This window comes from Daktulosphaira vitifoliae, unplaced genomic scaffold (genome assembly GCF_025091365.1).
Source record: "Daktulosphaira vitifoliae isolate Bord-2020 unplaced genomic scaffold, ASM2509136v1 Scaffold_1, whole genome shotgun sequence".
NCBI lineage: Eukaryota > Metazoa > Arthropoda > Insecta > Hemiptera > Phylloxeridae > Daktulosphaira > Daktulosphaira vitifoliae.
Window position 1 is genome coordinate 51,262,495 of NW_026099572.1, and position 19,672 is coordinate 51,282,166.

Sequence of the window (19,672 nt, forward strand, 5' to 3'; positions counted from 1 at the left end):
AAACATCTTGGTGAGCTTTTTGGTCTCAATCCGTCATTATTTGGACACGTCTATGAAACTAATTTAACTAAAACTTGATTAAATTTATATAATAACTTTTTAATAATTTTTGATTGGTGCATAATTATTAGTTAATTTATATTTAATTAATCAAAAAACCTTCTTCCAAATAAGAGTAAAATTATTTTAATTTTCCTCATTAAACAAACGTGGTTTTTAAAACTAAGTTTTGAAGTAAATTTTAACGAACGTCCTTCAAATATATCGATATCTAGTGTATTCCAATATTTAATTTCTAGTGTCCTCCATTTATCTAATTATACTGAATTCTAATTTTTCATAACACGAGTCAAAACCAATATTTTTTTAACATTTACTAAAGATAACTGTTGTTAATTGTATTATTATATTTCTTTCGTATTTCCATAATTTTACTGAGTCACTAAATATACTCTCAACATATCAATGACTACATACTTTAATACTTGTTGCATGCATTTACTTCCTCATTAATTTCCAATGTATCAATATTGATTTATATTAATTAAATTTACTATTAATAGATTATATATATTTCAGAAGCGTTATTTGCAGTATACAAATTTTTATTTCATCTTTACTTAATTTATATTTCACTAGATATACGAGTATGTACGTCATGTACATGAAAATAAATATTGTTATATGTATAATGTATTTAATATAATTAATATGCAAAGATAAACAAACTTTCTAGTTCAGGGGCATTTTAAGAAATGTTTAAAAAAGTTATAAAAACTATAAAGTTTTCAACGAATCAGCCACCATAAAAAATTTAATGGCGTTTTTGCTTACAATTTATTCAAATTGTAAAAAAAAGTTATCTAAAATTAATATGGTAACATAGCATTGTTAATGGAACAGACACGTGCTTATGTACCACATCTTTTTTAAATACGCCACTGTTCTGTTGATCCAACAAATACATTCGTTAAAATATCATAATTATTACACGTTCATTAATGAACCTGTAGTTTTCTCTATTGTTAGTAAAACTTTATATCTCACTAAAAAACTATAAATTATTATTTTTTAATTATATAAAAGGTTTCATCTGGCTACAGAGGAAGGAAGCAACTTTCACCCAGGGTGAAGGTTAATGTGGAACACTCTTAATAGTATTATCACGCTACAATAGATTTTTGAAGTTTTTTTTGCTTATAAAAAAGCGTCAAGCAAAAAAAAAATATAGCAGCCCTTCACTACCATGTATGGAGATGGAGGATAGTTTAAAATTTAAACAATCCTTTTAAATAACAAAAATTTAATTTCATTAGAATGCCAATATTAGGAAGCATTGGGTGTACGTGTCCCAGATGGTAGGTTTGTATACTAAATAGGTTTAGCGATACTAAAAAAAATACTTGCTGTATTATTAGTACTAAAACATGTGGATATCATATCATCGAAATGTTTTTTTTTTATTGTTTATCACATTAAAAAATTGAGAGAGAACAAATTCAAAAGTTTTCCTAGAGCGGCAAAATCTAGTACCCTGGATGATACATTTCTAAATGCAGCGCTGCATGGAACCATTTGCTTTCCATTTGAGGGGCCTACTAAGTGTCATTATATAATATGTGCTTTTAAATTAACTTGGCATACTTTTATTAGTAACAGTGTTTATTTAAGGGGGGACTTGATAAAATACATCTTTACCATACATTTATTTTCAACATGGTGAGAACTATCCCTTTATCCCCCCATGATAGTCCAATCTTCTGTTGTCATTTATAACTTGATTCGAAATTATACATTTTTATGATTTTATATGTGCAATAATTTGACTGTGAAGTGTTTTATTTTTAATAAATAAAATAATATATCAAAAGTCTACGATCTTGCAAAAACGTTAAAAAATACACTTTATGTTAAAATTCTAAAAAAAAAAATGAGAAATCTAAAAGTCATTCATAGAAAATGTTTTTTTTTGTATAAAATTAGTTTAGTCGTTTATTTAAGGGAGATAAATTGCGAGTGAAGCGAACGGCTCTGTGAAATGATAGACTGGTCAAAAGTTTGCTCTAGTCTAGCATAACCTGAAATGACACTTCTGATTACTAACACTAATAAACCTAATAAAGTAAGTACTTGGAGTCTATTTTACGTATAAATGGTATTAATTAAGGACAATTTGAGATACCACTTATTAACTCGTGATTTTTAAGATTAAGTAGGATCCCCTATCCCTTTTAGAATAACTAGTTGCAAAATCATTGATTTACTTGTTTGTTTCCCAATTGAATTACTTTATAACGGCAAATCGCGTCAATTAAGTTTATTTTTCACATGCATACAAACAGGACGTCAATTATTTGGGGGGAAAATGTCCTTCCTTTAATTTGGTCTAGGTGGTTCATTACTTAGAGGTCATAATCATAACACCATGACAAAGGTAGGCTATAAAAGACGTTAACAGATGCTAGTACTATTTAATATACTGTACATTTTGTGTCAATAACTTTATGATATACTATATTCTGTTTACGCATTATATCAAATTTACATTATAACAATGAATGTGTTTGCTTCCACAGCAACCTTTTTGGTCGCTTTGGTTGCCGTACAGGTATGCTAAGCAAATTTTTTATCTAGCTTTTAACGGAATTATTTAAAATATTAGGAGAATGTAATTATAATCAATGACTTATTAATTTTTTGTATAAATAATTCGGTTAAAATAAATTCGTTAATATTTTTTTGAAAATTAAAAAATTTACTAACGATATTTTATTATAGTATAACTTGTTATATATATAATTTGTTTAATAAAATGTAGGGTTCAGATCCATGTAATATATCCACTTGTTACACGGGTGTCACTAAAACTCAAACGTCCACTACACGTTTACCAGTATCGTCTACAACATACGCTAAAGATCACACACATGGGTCAACTAGCAATGTAACTTTAAATAACACCTCTACTTGGACTACAAAAAAAATTAGTGGTACTGAACCCACAACTAAAAAGAGTTTGAATGTTAATATTACGACTTCTAAACCCAAGGTAAATCTAAAAAGTCTATGTAATTTAATAAATTAGATATAATTTTTTATTATTCAAGTATTGTTTTTCAAATCCAGTTGACTGATGGACATTTGGCGTTAAAACAGAAATTGAACACCATTGCAGTAAAATGCAAAGATGAATTACGAGCACCCCAGGAAATAATGGCATTAGTAAGCAACACAGTTCTCCCACAGAACGAGCAGCAGAGATGTTATTTGGAATGTTTATATAAAAATCTGAACTTAATAAAGAATAATAAATTTAGTGTAGCAGATGGTAAAATGTTGGCACAAATAAGATTTACTAATCAACCTGATGAATTAAAAAAAGCGATATCTATTATTGAAATATGTGAAAAGGAAGGTAAAAATAATAACTTATCTTTAAAAATGTTATTCTTAGATTTTATTTTTTATTTAGCAATTATTGATCCAAAATCCACTGAAAAATGTGTAGCAGGTCGAGTAATTAGACAATGTTTTGTCAAAAATGGAGAAAAGGTATATTAACTTTAAAATGATATTTTTGAAAAAAGTAGTTAATATATTTGTATACTTAACTTCAGATAAACTTTTTCCCGAAAGCCTGAGAACAGTTTTATAAAATGAGAATGAAGAAAAATATGGAGCAAAGGCATATTAAGAAGAGGCAAATTGAAGTATTACAAATTTCTTGTAATATATATATATACACTGATATGAATAAAAATCAAAACATTTTTATGTTTGGTTATATATAAATATATTTTTTTTCTATACAGTTCAAATAATTATAAGTTATTTTACGCACAAGTGTCAACCAATAAAAAAATACATAAAACATAAATCACAGTACGCTGTTTAATTTGACACACTTTATTTACATATAAAAATGAGCAGTGAAAGAAAATTATTATCTTTACAAGTAAAAACATTGAAAGTCTCTTTTTAATTAGAAATATAATTTGCTTATTTACATTAGAAACATTGCAAATAGTATACCATTTACTTCATTATATTATAAAAAATTCCACTTTATTAATTCAAGTAGAATTATTAATTGTTCATTTTTTCACTCAATTATATATAACTATACATCTAATTAAATTTTTTAATATAAACAATATCATACTTAATATTTTGTAGACAAAAATGAAATGTCTCCAATTAGAACAAAATGTTAATTTAGAGGATACAATTTGTTACACTAATAATTTCATCATATCATAAAACTACATTATATATAATTCATTAAAATTGCAGTCTCCAGAAGGTGACAAAATCACAAATTACATAAAATATATGTTATTTACAAAATATGCCTATCCAACAAAAATAGTTATAGCAAAACATAGAAGACTTTGTGATAAATTTTACCTATTATTTAAATACTTGATTATTAGATACTTTTGTATGAATTTTTATCCAATCATGTTCCAATAAACTTTGGAGAGATAAACGAGTTTCAGGAACTACTTTCAGTAACTAGATAAGAATAATTAATAAATATACATTTTCAAACTAATTATTTGATAATTACTTTTGAAATGAGATCACGCGCAAGTGGAGCTACATGTTGTGGAAAAATATATTGAGCTTGTAAAATTCTTCTATAAGTTTCTTCATAGGTTGGTGCTTCAAATGGTGGTTTACCAACCAAAAATTCATATAAAAGCACACCAACACTCCAAACATCAACAGATTTATCATGGGTACTTCCACTAACCATTTCAGGAGGTAAGTAGTCTAGAGTGCCACATAATGTCATACGTCTTAAACAAATGTGAAATGAAATATCAATAAAATGACTGTGAAATATTTATAAAATTTCCATTTATTTTCATAATTTTTAATAAATAACTTTTTAAATATAGTCTATGTCTTTATAGTGTGAAAAGTAACTAATTGATGATTTTCCTTATTTTTTTTAGTAATATTACAAACCCTGATTTTTGGGATCAAACCATACCCAAATAATAATTTGTGTTAAAGTAATACCTTTAATTAAATTTTAATTACTTGGAATCAAGTGTATGCACAGACCATCCAAAATCTGCTATCTTTAAATCTCCACTTTTAGATAACAATAGATTTTCAGGTTTAATATCCCGATGTATAATATTTTTATTGTGACAGTATATTAATGCTTCAGTCAATTGTTTAATGTATGTAGCTGATCTAATAAAAAATGTTAAACAATTTTATAAAAAAATTCTATTAGGCTATATAATTTTATAAAAGAAAATATAAAATTATCATATCCAGTAGTGATAGAAATGGGAGCCAGTTATACACCAGCAAAAGTATTATTTCACCTCCCCTAAACAAGTTAAATCTGACAAAAAAATTATAGCTAAAAAATATGTTATTGCTAAGGACTTGTGTTAATTTTCTTTAATAATTAGATTAAAAAAAAATGTTTATTATCAATTTCAAAATTTGTCATATTCCATAGAATTATATTTATTGTTATTATATTATCAATTGTAGATTAGCAAATTTTATTGACCAATGTAAAATTACAGTAATATTTTTATCAAAGATTAAAAGTTTTTTGTTCAGTACTTTCTTAGTATACTACAAAATTTTTATTTTGAATGCCTTATTCATTGAACTAGATAAAAAATTATAGCTAATTCTATAAAATTTATTCTGGTAATAAAAATAATATGCATTTCAACAGTAAAGTTTATAAATTACTGAATATTTTTAAAAGATCACTAAAAATAATAAGTTAACTTGCTTTTTTAGCTTTGTAAAAATCTAGGTAACTAAATTTTAGTCCCTCTCTAGTGTAAAAAATAATTCTGATGCCACTGAGGATGTTATTGAATTAAAAAAATATGATTTAAAAGTTTTAACATATGACAGATAAAATTTTATGTATATTCAAGGAAATTATTTTTATATAATTAATAATAAATTACTTTAAAATTCATGAATATCAAGGAATAAATCATTAGGTAAGATGTCATTTTTTCTTTAATTGTCTAAGAATTTACAAAATATCTACCAATAAAAAATTGATAATTACAGTTTAAAACTATATACATACTTTTCTTCAGAAAAACGTTTATTTTCTTGAGCTTGTAATTCTTTATATAACTGTTTAGGAGCATATTCTAGAATCATATATACTCTAACATCATCATGGAAATAACCGAACATTCGTACTATATGAGGATGTCTATAATCATATGAATATTAAACACTATATCTAAAGTCAACAATAAACAAATAAACCTGAGATGAGTTTGAATTTCAATTTCTCTTTTTAGTTGATGTTCAACATTAGCTTTTAAAATTTGTGTTTTAAATAGCACTTTAAGTGCAACAATGAAACCGGAGCTTTTTTCTCTAGCCAAATAGACATTTCCAAATTTACCTTTTCCTAACGCTTTTCCAATATCAAAATTATCTAAAGACCATTTCATTCTAAACATGATCATAAAAATATGTTATCATAAATCTAAATGTCAATTTTACACATAATTTGAAAATATTTAAATTTTTTAGTTGTAATAAATATAACTATTAAAATATTTCTTTTTAAGATAAAGCATACTCTTCTTTTTTAGTAGATAAGCCCATTTTTTTATTGTTTTCTTTATCTTTATCTGACTTGTCATGTAAGCTAGTGGCTTTTAAATTATCTTGAAGTTGATTAACACTTGTTGTCATTTTTGATACTGATTTTTTGGGTATATTGTCAACTGTTGGGATTTTAAATGTATTTTTTGGAGGGGATCTAAACCAAAAAAATTAAAACTAAGTATTATTAAAAATAAATTTTTACATAAATATACTTGGGTTTTTCTTCAACTGATTTTTTTTTTTTATCTACAGTCTTGCTGGGTAAATTTTTTGTAAGATCAGGTTTACGATTCACCATCTGTTGTCCACCAAATTTAGGTGGGTGTAATAAATCTGGTGTTTTGATGATTGCAGTTGTAGGTGCTTTGTTAACAGAAGTAGCCACAGACCGCCGCAATTTTGAAGAAGGTTTTTGAACAACTGACGAACTTGTTGATGCCATATTACTTAGACATACTGTTCGTCGAGGAAGAGATGTTGTAACTGTAGGCTTCGACAATCGATTATCTTTAGATTTATTAGTGGAACTCATGACTAGGTAAATTATAAGCACTCGATAGCTGGAAAATGAATACGGTATTAATAAAACGTAAATTAATTAAACACGTAAGTTATGTAATAGAAAATACCTTTTAAATATAATATAATAAACTAACAAACACTTAACAGGGATTGTAATACAGACAATTAACTAGTCATTAACTTATAAAATAAAATGTTAATTGGTACAACAATGGGAAATGCAAGACAAAATAATTTCACTGTTGACGGTTATTTTTAAAAAATTAACAACACGCAAGATGTTTGCTACGACGTTGTGCGCAAGACCTACTTGGTAGGTAGTTTTTAATTCAATCGACTCAAAATGTCAATGAGAGAGGAGAACAAGAGAAAACTTGATAGAATTCCCGTTTTTGTAACCATTGGTAAAATTGAGTTAAATACAGTGTGATAAACTTAGTTTTAGTGGGTTGTGATAATAAAATCGTTTTTATTGGTAAAGAAGGGTGTTAAAATTCAAACGGCCGCACTGTCTGTATCTAATAACGTATTTTTTTGTTATTTTTCCGTAATTCTTATTGTGAAATTGCTATAAATTTTTTGAAAACTCTTTGATACTAGGTTGAACTCTCTTCTGGTTATTTTTAAAAAACAGAATTAATGCTCAAACCAATAAATTTGTAATTATTAGTAGTAAATTCCTGCTTTACTGGTGTAATAAAAATGGATAAAGAATCATTTGTTCCGATGACACCGCCAAATAATTTTGTAAAAGAACTTCGAGTAGTATTGGATCAACAGAATATACTTACTGCAAAAACTAAACAAAAAGGTAAACTGAAGTGTTATTGTTGTTTTGTAAGCTCATTAACATTTTTTTTATAAATGTTTATTTTACAGTTTTAAAGGATTTAGATCATCATATTAGTGATGATAATGAAAAACGAATAGCAAAATTGAGAACCAGAGCTATTCAAGAAATATGTGTATCTGAAACAAGTTATATTCATCAATTAGATAAATTGATAACGGTTAGTATTTGTGTATTAGTTAACAATTTAGCTTTTGATGTTTTTTTCTTTAAATACTAACATTTTTCCAATTTGATAGCAAATTGAAAAAATTTTACATTTAGTCAAGTGTAAGGATATTTTGGCCTTAATCTGTAAATGTGTTTGTTGTGTTTACACTGAAGGGGTTTTAAAATATGTTAGGAAGTCTGCAGAGTCTAGCATGTTGATAATTGTAAACCTTTTTTGAATTTACTGTAAGGATTTAAAATTAATAATTTTTAAGCATTTCTTAAATATGATTGTGTCTGTCTGACTTTCAAAACAATTTTATCCACTATTGATTAAATTACCTAATTATTAGGCATCTCAATTTGCTAATTAGCAATTCTTTTAGAAGAAAATGATTAAATTTCATTTTTGAAAAAATCATTCTCATATGTTACATTTATTACATACATTTCTTGATTTAAAAATTGTTAATTACTTTTTGTATTATTCCTTATAACTTATAAAAGTGTCAACTTTATTTTTTTTAATGAAAGCATGTTTAACTAGCTTGAAAGTAAAAAAATGATCTAACTAAGAAACTGCCTAGTAGTTAACAATTTATGATCAACATTTTAATAATTATCAACTCTCTAATATAAACACTTTATGTAAAGTATGGGTATACTAATTTTTATATCTATACATTTATGAAACACAATTCCTCTTGTCTTGGTAAAAAAATGATATTATTTTAAAATACTGTTTCAAAAGTTATTATTGATCATTTTTTGATTTGTAAACTGGTCAAACATTTATGTTACCATTTAAAAAACTTACGTTAATATAATTTAAGGAGGAACAAGTGAGGATAAGTACATTTTTTTTAGAGTTATAAAATATAGGATACTATTAATTTCTAAAAAGAAAAATTTTATTATACTTGATATTTTTAAAGATATTGTTAAGTAATCACTCTGTATATATTATAATAGTTTTTCTCAATATTCTATCTCCTTTAGTACTTCAAACGTCCAATTGAAGAACAGAAATTGGCATCTAATCAAATATTAAGTAAATTGTTTGGCAATGTTGAAACAATATTAAATGTGAATAAAGAACTATTAGTTCAATTACATCCAGCTAAAGAAAATGTTGGTGAAGTATTCTTAAGTACTGCACCATTTCTAAAATTATATTCTGTTTATGCATTTAATTACAAAAATGTAATAGATACTTTACAAGTAAGTACATTAGAATATATTTATTTTTATTATTGCAATGTCTATAAAAAATAATTGTATCATAAGTTATCTATAAGTGAAAGATTTAATCTCATTTTGAATTATTTATACTCAACAGATTTGTAGTTAAATTTAATTTTAACATATCGACTATTTAGTCACATCAAAATTATAGTTTCCAATATTTCTAATTTGAGTATGTAATTTAACGTAACTAAAATGTGGTGTAAAAGTGTTTTTAAAATTTAATTTTTATGGAGGCTAATTAATTTATTGGATATTAAAACAAATTTTTTTTTTTAGTTATTTATTAATACATAAAAATATTCTGAAATAGATTTATTACATCCAAAATGACTGTCTTTACTAAAAATATTAACACTTCCTAACAGTAGAGAATGTTTTATTAATATTTTTAAGTCTGTGAATTGTATAATTTTACAACAACTCAATTTTATTATGATGTCTTTACAAAGTCGTTTTTATAAATAAATCAATAAATATTCATAAAAAAAGATTTTTTCTTTATTTAAAGTCAAGTAATAAAATTTATTTTTCCCTAACTTTAATTTATAAATACTAGTATTAATATTAATAAGAAAAAAACCCAGCACATGGAGGTCATGGCACAGTGGTGACGTGACATAGTTGGATCAAGTATAATGATATCTGACAGTGATTAAAATCACTATAAAAAAAACGCTTCGATGCAAATCTTTAGATAGTGTTTAATCTTAAAAAATTGGTGGATTATTCCAAAAGTTACATGATCTGCTATTTCCTTATTAATATCCTGCTTAAGATAAAGTATGTCGAATGAAAAAGGGATTATTAAAAAATATTACTTCTCATAAAAAAATTGTGTTGATCCATACACTTTTCAATAAGTTATAGCATTATAAAGTTAAAAATGTAAAAATAAAATTGAGAATTTTCACACAAAAATAGTATTTGGTAGCCATTTTCACCGTAAAGACAAAATAAAGTCCGAAATTTTTTTTTTTTCATAATAAAGTACATTACATTATCTTTAATTTAATATATATATATATATAAGTGTCAGACCTTCCGGATTACTTTCAAAAGTTAAGTTGGAAAAGTTAATTTTTTGTGAAAAAGTTGTCATTTTAAATCCCTTCCTCTGGGCAGATTAAGGGTCAGATTCATAAAAAAAAGAATACCTAATTATAGGTAAAGACATCAAGCATCTATAAAAAAATTAATTACATTTATTTGTTCATTTTTAAGAAAGTTATGGCAATTTGAAGTAAAAAAAATTTCGAAAATTAGCAATTTTAAAATCTGTAATTTTTTTGGAGGTTTCCCCATTTATGGAGAACGAGGAAAATTTTTTCAAATTTTGAGAGTAATGTTGTCAACTAGATATTATTTGTGATCTTTTGACGTATTGTTAAAAGAAATCGGTTTGGTGAGAGCTGAGAAAAAGTGGTAACAGACACAAAAAAAAAAACACATAGTAAAACCAATACCCTCTCAGCTTCACATCGAAGCTAAAAAAATTTTATTAGAAAAATCAATGTTTGAGTAATATTGATATTAATATTCTATAATATAATATCATATTATTCTTTATGTTTTGCTTGTTTATATTATCTTTATGATACTTAATTTGTTATAGGATTTGCCAAAACTTCATCCAAAACTTCATAGATTTATCTGTGCTCAAGAAACTAGACCTGATGTTTCTGCTAAATTAAACTCTTTATTAATAACACCAATTCAAAGAATACCACGATATTTATTACTATTACGAGAACTATTGAATTATACTCCAGAAGATCATAAAAGCTTTAATGAAATCAAAGGTATAAATGAATTCCTTAATTTATTTGATTAACAATATACTAATTTTATTTACTTTTATACTTAAGAGTCAGTTCAATACAGTTAAATAAAGAATTATAAAAAAACATCCTTGTTCATAAAATATCAAATTTTAATAATAATTAAATTTTACTTTTAAAGTTACAGTTATACTAAGTATCTTTATATACATTAAAAGAAAATCTATGCATTACATTCTTTTAATATTCCTAATTAACTTACAATGCAGTTAGCTTAATATTTCAAATAATTTTTTAATTTTTTTTTATCATTTTTTATTTTAATTAACATTACGAGTTAAATTATTTTAAAATTTAAATGTACAAAAATCTAGAGTTGACTAATTTTGAAATTTCTTTAAAGTTTGATTACTTCTTTTTGGTATTAAAAATTATTAAAATTAGCAATATTTTTGTATTATGATAACTTTTATTTTGTTTATGAATATGATTTTAGTATAACTACTAGCATATAAATTTAAAATTCACTTAAGTTTTTAACTAATAAAATTGTACCCCAAAACAATCTTGGTAATATCACATATCTGATAATTTTGAAATTATTCAGAATTAATAAAAAAAAGTAAAAAAAATTATAAGTGTATTATAAAATAATATTTTTTACTAGAAAATATTATTTTGATAGTAAATGTTCAAAGAAAAAACAACCTCCTTTATTTATTTTATCTCATACTATCTTGATGTTGTTTTTGAATATTATATTAGGTATGTAATATTGCACTAAATCTTTTATCCTTTTCTTGATTTGAATAGTTTATTGAACTTATTTATGAGTTATTCTATTTCAGCTGCTCTCGATCAAATAAGTAAAGTAGCTGACCATATCAATAACTTGGTACAAGAGCAAGAAAATATGTCTCGTTTAGTTAGTATTCAGCATAGTTTATCAGGTTGTGGTAAGGTTAATATTGTGTTGCCTGGGCGTAAACTGATAAAAGAAGGACCTTTAATGAAAGTGTCACCTGATGGAAGTACATCAGTACCTCGATATTTAATACTATTGAGTGACATGGTTTTGTATTGCAAAGAGTGGGTTGATCCTGATAAGTTAAACTGCCTTCGAGTTTTACCATTAAATAATTGTATTGCAAAATCTATAATGTATAAACGAGGATTATTTTCTATTAGCTGTCAATCAATAGAATTAGTGTTTTATACAATGGATGCTCCTCATTCTACATGTTCTTGGGTAGAAATGTTACAACAAGCTATTAATAATGTAAGTAATTGATGAGATAACAAAAAGTACTTATTAACTATGCTGGACAAGTTAATGAATTTTTTATCTATGTAAAATTAAGTTCATTGAAAAAAATTCTGAGTTAATAGTTGAAATTAATCTATAATTTTTTAATAAATTATGTTTAAAGTTAAATTGACAAAATCTCATTAATTAATAAGTTAAATTAAATGTGTACAAGGAATAGTATGTTTATAGAAATATCATAAGCATAGGGTACATGTGATTTTCCCTTCTTAATTTTTTTTTATGCAACAAATCATATTTCAAAATTTTTAAAAACAGTTATTTCCCTATGTATTTAACATTCAATCAGATTAATATAGAAACTTCCATGGTTATTATAAAAGTTATATTCATACTAGTATGCGGGTTATTTATTAAACATCTACTGTAAGCAATATTGTTGACATGTATTTATTAATAGAGTTTATTTACAAGAATACCTGTATGACACAGGCCACTTGTCTGGTACAAAAGTTTCAGAGATATTAAACAATAGGAATCTAAAATGGATGCTAAAATTATTTGTGGAAAAAATTGAATATCAAAGACAAATATTTTTCAAACTAATATTTATTAAATTAATATATTTTAGTATTTAGAATTTTAATTTATAAAGATATCTTTTATGAAAAAACTAAAAAAAATGTGTAAAATAATTAATAAATAAATTAAGTAAATATTAAATCTAAATATTTTTCTAGCTTAAAAGTTTAGCTTATCTTTAATTTATTAATTTATTAATGCCTAGCTGTGTTTATTTATTATTAAATCCAATTAATAGCACTGTGTATTAAAAATTATGTATAAGAAAATAAATTAATATAGTTATTTGTTATAAATAAATTTATTTTTATATAGTGTAAAGCCAACTCTTTAATGCCAATTAAAAGATGTGGTCCTTTAAAATTAGTCAAAAGAAAAAAAGGCATTGCAGATAAATGTAAAAATGATGAAAATTGTTACTCTAGCCCTTCAAAAAAAGCTAAATCTTCTTATGATCAAAAGGTAATTCTTAAATTAAATTTTAAAATTTTAAAAACCAACCCAACCAAAATAATTGTGTATTTTAAAAAATAAAATTTGTACATTTTAATTTAATGTATATGTTGAAAGTACAAATAATTGTTAGGTTAGAATTTAAAAATTATTTTTAATTTCAAAAAATCAATCTTCTTGATAAAAATTAATAAATTTTGCTTATATTTATGCATTTTTAGGATACAACTGTTGCAAGACCTGATTGTAATATATCATATATGACTTCAGCAAAAAATCTAGTTTTTAGTTTTGGATCAACTTTAAAAAAGTTAGTTGGAAGAAATTCAGTTTAAATAAAATTAATGTTAAAACAATTTTAAAGAACAAGTTCTATTATGACTGGTGGTTAAGTTTTATTTTGTATAAGATCTCATTTTTTTATCCTATATTTTTTTTTCTTTGTAACAATTAAATTACACTTATTCCCTTTCTGTATGTTTAACTATACTTTTATCATTTAATTTTATTATGAATTTTTTTTATTATTATGCAAAACTGTATTTTTTAAATTTTTTAACCATAATATAGTAAGTTATAATAATGTATGATTCATTTTTATTTTCTGAAGTCTTTATTTATATTATATTGACTAACAATTAAATAATTTAGAGTTTTTCCTTATATTAATGTGCATTAATGTATATATGTGTATCATTGAGTTCCAAGAGGGGCATGTCAAATTTTTTTCATTACACCAGTGATTCCTATCAACAATATTTATAATTTAACAAAATAAGTGTCTTAGATAATTTAACTGAATCTAAAGTATTTTTCAGGAAACTAATTTCTTTTTGTTGCATATTACAGCCACACTACAAACTAAAAATGTTAGTGAGCTGCTTACTTAGCTAGTTCTTAAAAAAGTAATTGATTACTTATATTCCAATTTTTTAATGTAGCAAGATACACTATTTCAACTATTCATTTTTGTTTACTTTTAACTAAAATTGCAGATGTTAAAAGCATGTATAACTGATAATCATTTTCTGTCTTAAAACCAAAAAAAATTATAATAAAATGTTTGATATTTTAATATTGGTTGAGTTTTTTTATGACACAACTAGTATTTGGGCAATCTGTACATTTTGTTTTGGAATATAATGTGTCTCAGTGTGCAGGTATCATTAGTTATATACCACCGAGCTGTGCAATTTTTTTCTGTTCTTTCTAAATGAACAACTAGCTGTTCCATCACTACTTTATAATAGTGTATATCAATATATTTTTTGACATAGTACAGCTACACCAAGGATACTAAAAATATAGTGAACTATTTGAATAATGCTACAAAAGTATGCCACTCCTTAACATTGGTTTTATATTAGATTCATTACTTGTTAATGTTGTGTTGTACAAAATAAAAAAAATGATATAGCTTTTTAAATATCAACTACTATTACTACAACATATAAAAATCATAAGTGTTTATTTTATAATAAATTATATCTTTGAACATTTAAAAAAATTCAAATAAAGTAGTTTTTAAAATTCATTTATACGGTTCATCAAATTTTTTATTGATGTTTCATCAAGTTCATTTTCCCATCTAAAATAATATAAATATGAATTATAATAATTAAATATTTATTTTTATCCCTTACTTTCCACTCTGTTTGAAATGTGAACCAATTATGAATCCATCAACACCGAGATACTTGTGTACATTACATACAGTTATTCCAGATCCTACCAACACTGGAACTTGTACTGACTGCTTTACATCTATATTCAAAAAAGGTCATAATTTTTTAATTTTATGTAGATCATTTTTAAGATAGTTTTTAAAAAAAATTGTATTTTATTCTATGTAATTTTATGATGAAAAAAACCCAATGTTTTCACATCAACTCTTCATAACAATAAAACAATTTTAAAAACTTGTTTATGCAAGAATATTTTTGGTAATGATCTTCCAAAAATTATATGATAAAGATACAATTTTTTTATCAAGAGATTATAAAATAAACTTATGTGGATTTCTGCTATTAAAAAATTCAAATTATGACAATAGCTTTAAAGCTTAAATCATTTTCTTAAGACTACATAAAGAAAATGTCTTTCATTTAATATAAAGTAACTCCTTAAAAGTTTATTTTAGATCAAAGTTTAAAAATAACCTGATTTGAGGTTTATATGTCCAATGAACAAACTAAGGTAATGTCTTAATAGTAGGTATGTTTAAATTTAAATTAAAAAAAATGTATTCACTTAATAAACAAAACATGTAATTATGAGTAATCTATAAACATTTTTCATCAAAATAAATTTTCTAAATTTTATTAATGTGGATAACATTTGTTTAATTATAAGATACAGAAAGACATTTTCATTTCTTTAAATTGAAATTGAAAAAAAGTTATTAGGAAGAAATTTTCTATTGTTATCTTGCCTAGAACATCTTGAGGTTCAGCAGGATGTCCAGTGGCGTTTCCAGTCACAATAATTCCATCGCTTAAAAAAAAAGTGGCTGCTTTTGCAGTTTCAATAAGACTCACATCTTGAGTAATTGCATGTGAACTAAAATAATACATATATCAAAATATTAAGTTACATTTTTTTAAATAAATGTTAAAAAAAAATTAAGCACTGAAAGTAAATTTATAAAATAAATAAATAGTATAATTCATTCTGTTGAACACTAGTTACCTATGTTTTTTTTTAATATCAGTAAAAATACAAATGTCTTGTGCTTCTATTGTTTTACGATATCTTAATAATTTTCCAGCACAAGCATCTATATAACCTTCATCCGCAACATGTCCAAAAATAAAACCTTCAGCTCTAATGAATTGAAAATTTGAAGTTTGTGCAACAGCTAATGCTTCTTCATTAGCTGCAGCTAATATCTATATAATAATTTTTATTTGTATAAAAAATATATTATTATAAATTTAAAATGCATTAATTAACTTGTAAACCACAAGGAATGTTATGTGGTACAATTTTTCTAATTGATGAACAAATTCTTGTCATCATGGAAACAATTTCTGGACCTACATATTGGGCATGTATATAAGGGACATCATGCATATTTTCTACAACAATACCATCCTATATAGAAAAAAATTAGAATAAATATTTATAATAGTTGTTAAAATTTAAAAACTAACTATTCCACATTTACTGTAAATTTCAGCCTCTCTGCAAGCATCATCAACTATTTTATTTACATTGCCTTTAAATAGAGGAGTGCCTATAAATTTTTTTAAACATTTCACCATAAAAAAGTCATTAATTTAATGTCATTTTCTTAATTTACCTGGAAGTGCCTTAACATGTATCATACCAAAAACATTATTAGTTTTTCTTGTAAATATTTTTTTTAACGAATTCATAATATGATGGAATTTCTGTTTAAATAAATTATTTAATCTATAATAGCAAAAATTATCTTATGAACAATTTTAACAAATAATTAAATTAAGATTTAAATACTCAGGATATACATTATAATTTACACTTATCATTTAGATATCAATTGAAGTATTTTAACATGAAATTATATTTCTGTTGATTTACGAATAATTATTAATGACAATTAATTGTTAATCACAGCAATTTGAAATAATCAGTGATAACTGACAGTAACTTTTTTACTAAATAATTTCAAATAACTTGAATTTGAAACTTATGTCTTAATATTTATTTATTTTTTGTTTTTTATTAGCTTTCAATACAAAGTATTATTATAGCTTAACAATTAAGAAAATTAACAATTAAATAAAAAGAGAAAAAAAATAATAAAAAAATAGTAAGATTGATCTTACATCAACGAAATTACAATAAAGTTACAATAAAAATAGTTAAATTAAAAAACCAGTTGAATGAATGAAAGAAATAACTAAAGAAATTACCTCGAGAGAAGTTGAGTTAAGAATAGTGTAACAATTAATAGGAGAGATATTATGATGAGATAAATAATTAAATAAAGTAGAACGATTTCTTTCAAAAGCACAGCAGTCAAAAATTATTTGAGGAAAATCGCAGAGAACTTTATCGTCATGTTTGGGACAGAAAGGAGAATTCTTTCAAAAGGGACATTTTGTACGCATGAAAAGGAAGGCGATTATGACCAAGTCTTAGCCGAGAAAAGGATAATATATGGAACCGAGAAAGAGGAAGTTTATGGAACCAAGGGTGATTAGGAATAGTTGGTGAAATTGAATGTCTTAATATTATTATGATGTATTTTTTTTTATTTGTTTCTAAAAATTTTTAGTGGAACATAACTTTTACCACCCCATTGATTTTTAACAATTTTTTTTAACGTTGATTTTAGCTTCGATGCGAAGCAGAGAAGGTATTAATTTTACTGTTTTTTTTTTTTTTTTTTTATGTCTGTTGCCACTTTTTCTCAGCTCTCATAGGACCGATTTCTTTCAAAAATACATCAAAAGATCACAAATCGTATCTAGTTGAAGACATTACCCTTAAAAATTGAAAAAAATTCCCTCGTTCCCCGCAAATGGGGGAAATATCCAAAAAAATTACAAATTTAAAAATCGTTAATTTTCGAAATTTTTTCACTTTTTTTTCTTAAAATTTCCATAACTTTTTGAAAAATCAATTAATCAACATAATTTTTTTTTATACTAAATCCTTAGATATCTACCTTTCATTTGATATAATTTTTTTGAAAATCTATCACGTAACCTACTCATTAGGTGGGATTTAAAATAGCAACTTTTTTACCAAAAATAACTTTTTCAACTTAATTTTTGAAAATGTTCCGGAAATACTGCGTCCTTCAAACATATATCAAATTAAAGCTTATTTTATGTACTATAAAATGAAAAAAAAAATTTGTCCCGACGACCTATCTTCTATGCGCAAATGGCTACCGTAGTTAAAAAAACGCTATTTTTGCGTTAAAATTTTCGATTTTGGATTTTTAATTTTCAACTTAAAAATGCTATAACATTTTGAAAAATGTATATATCAGCACAAATTTTTTTTTTCTAAATACATTATAAGTACATCTTTCATTTGACATACTTTTTATAAAAATTGGACAATTTCCCCTTATATAGGGGGCGTCCAAAACTTGAAATATTGTAAAAAACATAGATCTTTTTCAACTGAACTTTTGAAAATGTTCCGGAAATACTGCGTCCTTTAAACATATATCAAATTAAAGGTTATGTTATATACTATCAAATGAAAAAAAAAATTTTTTCCCGACATCTGGATATGGTCCGACAATGGACCGATTTTTCTCAACGATATGTCAAAAGATTACAAATTGTATCTAGTTAAAGACATTTCCTTAGTTCCTCGAATATGAGGAAAATCTCCAAAAAAATTACAATTTTTAAAATCGTTACATTTTTTTTTCTAAAAATTGCCATAATTTATTAAAAATGAACGAATAATTTTTTTTTATATTGAAACCTTAAGTAATTACCTATTATTTATTTATTGAAATAAATATAAATTTATACTTATTTTGGCTTATTAAAGTTAAGAAAAGCTTTTTTAAAAACTTGAAAATTTGTATAAAAAATAGAATTTTTTCAACTTAACTTTTAAAATGTTCCGGTAATACTGCGTCTTTTAAATAAATGTGAAATTAAAGCTTATGGTTACGTACTATAAGTTAAAAAAAAAATATATCCTTTGTGGAAATGGCAGTCGAAGTAGAATAAAAAAACCCAGTATGGTGGGGTCGTGGCATAGTTCGGACAGTTAAAGATAATATCTGACAGTAATTATAACTTTTAATAATCACTATCATAAAAAACGCTTTGATGTAAATATGTAGATAATGTTTAATTTAAAAAAAACCCAGCACACGGGGGTCGCGGCACAGTGGTGACATGACATATTTGGATCAAGTATAATGATATCTGACAGTGATTAAAATCACTATCATAAATAAATATAGTTTAAAAAACTAAAAAAACACGCTTTTAAAGTACATCGAACTAAAAAGATAAAAATAATTTTTAAAATAATTATGAACAAAAAATACTAGTATTATTGTGATAAAAGCGTCGGGCGCTCAATATACGAAAAATATGGCACAAAGCACCCACGCTTTTTTTCACAATAATATTAGTATTTTTCGTTCATTATTATTTTAAAAATTATTTTTATCTTTTTAGTTCGATGTACTTTAAAAGCGTGTTTTTTTAGTTTTTTAAACTATATTTATTT

General features: G+C 24.5%; 4 protein-coding genes across 5 annotated transcripts; 2 read left to right on the forward strand and 2 right to left on the reverse strand.

Moving 5' to 3' along the window:
* The first annotated feature begins 2,445 nt into the window (after positions 1-2,445).
* Positions 2,446-3,792, forward strand: LOC126899557 (uncharacterized). The gene is made up of 5 exons (XM_050674587.1): positions 2,446-2,608; positions 2,819-3,049; positions 3,127-3,415; positions 3,473-3,552; positions 3,618-3,792. The coding sequence occupies exons 1-5, from the start codon at positions 2,555-2,557 to the stop codon at positions 3,639-3,641; spliced, it is 678 nt and encodes a 225-aa protein (XP_050530544.1). The 5' UTR covers positions 2,446-2,554; the 3' UTR covers positions 3,642-3,792.
* A 541-nt stretch (positions 3,793-4,333) lies between these two features.
* LOC126899552 (uncharacterized) lies at positions 4,334-7,156 on the reverse strand. The gene is made up of 7 exons (XM_050674573.1): positions 6,837-7,156; positions 6,596-6,778; positions 6,274-6,465; positions 6,086-6,217; positions 5,050-5,208; positions 4,571-4,802; positions 4,334-4,515 (listed from the first exon to the last, which is right to left on the reverse strand). Exons 1-7 carry the CDS (start codon positions 7,154-7,156, stop codon positions 4,411-4,413), a joined length of 1,323 nt encoding a protein of 440 aa, XP_050530530.1. The 3' UTR covers positions 4,334-4,410.
* A 154-nt stretch (positions 7,157-7,310) lies between these two features.
* Positions 7,311-14,137, forward strand: LOC126899542 (rac guanine nucleotide exchange factor JJ-like). 2 transcript variants are annotated; one of them, XM_050674559.1, is made up of 8 exons: positions 7,311-7,459; positions 7,747-7,957; positions 8,026-8,156; positions 9,146-9,367; positions 11,007-11,193; positions 12,021-12,451; positions 13,337-13,483; positions 13,696-14,137. In XM_050674559.1, the coding sequence occupies exons 2-8, from the start codon at positions 7,849-7,851 to the stop codon at positions 13,807-13,809; spliced, it is 1,341 nt and encodes a 446-aa protein (XP_050530516.1). In that variant the 5' UTR covers positions 7,311-7,459; positions 7,747-7,848; the 3' UTR covers positions 13,810-14,137. The 2 variants fall into 2 exon arrangements, with proteins under 2 accessions (XP_050530516.1, XP_050530508.1); XM_050674551.1 differs by lacking the exon at positions 7,311-7,459 and having other exon boundaries at positions 7,615-7,957.
* A 676-nt stretch (positions 14,138-14,813) lies between these two features.
* On the reverse strand, positions 14,814-17,008 carry LOC126894701 (uncharacterized protein F13E9.13, mitochondrial). Its single transcript, XM_050665894.1, has 7 exons — positions 16,776-17,008; positions 16,627-16,709; positions 16,427-16,567; positions 16,163-16,362; positions 15,906-16,033; positions 15,118-15,238; positions 14,814-15,062 (listed from the first exon to the last, which is right to left on the reverse strand). Exons 1-7 carry the CDS (start codon positions 16,849-16,851, stop codon positions 14,999-15,001), a joined length of 813 nt encoding a protein of 270 aa, XP_050521851.1. The 5' UTR covers positions 16,852-17,008; the 3' UTR covers positions 14,814-14,998.
* Positions 17,009-19,672: the final 2,664 nt, after the last annotated feature.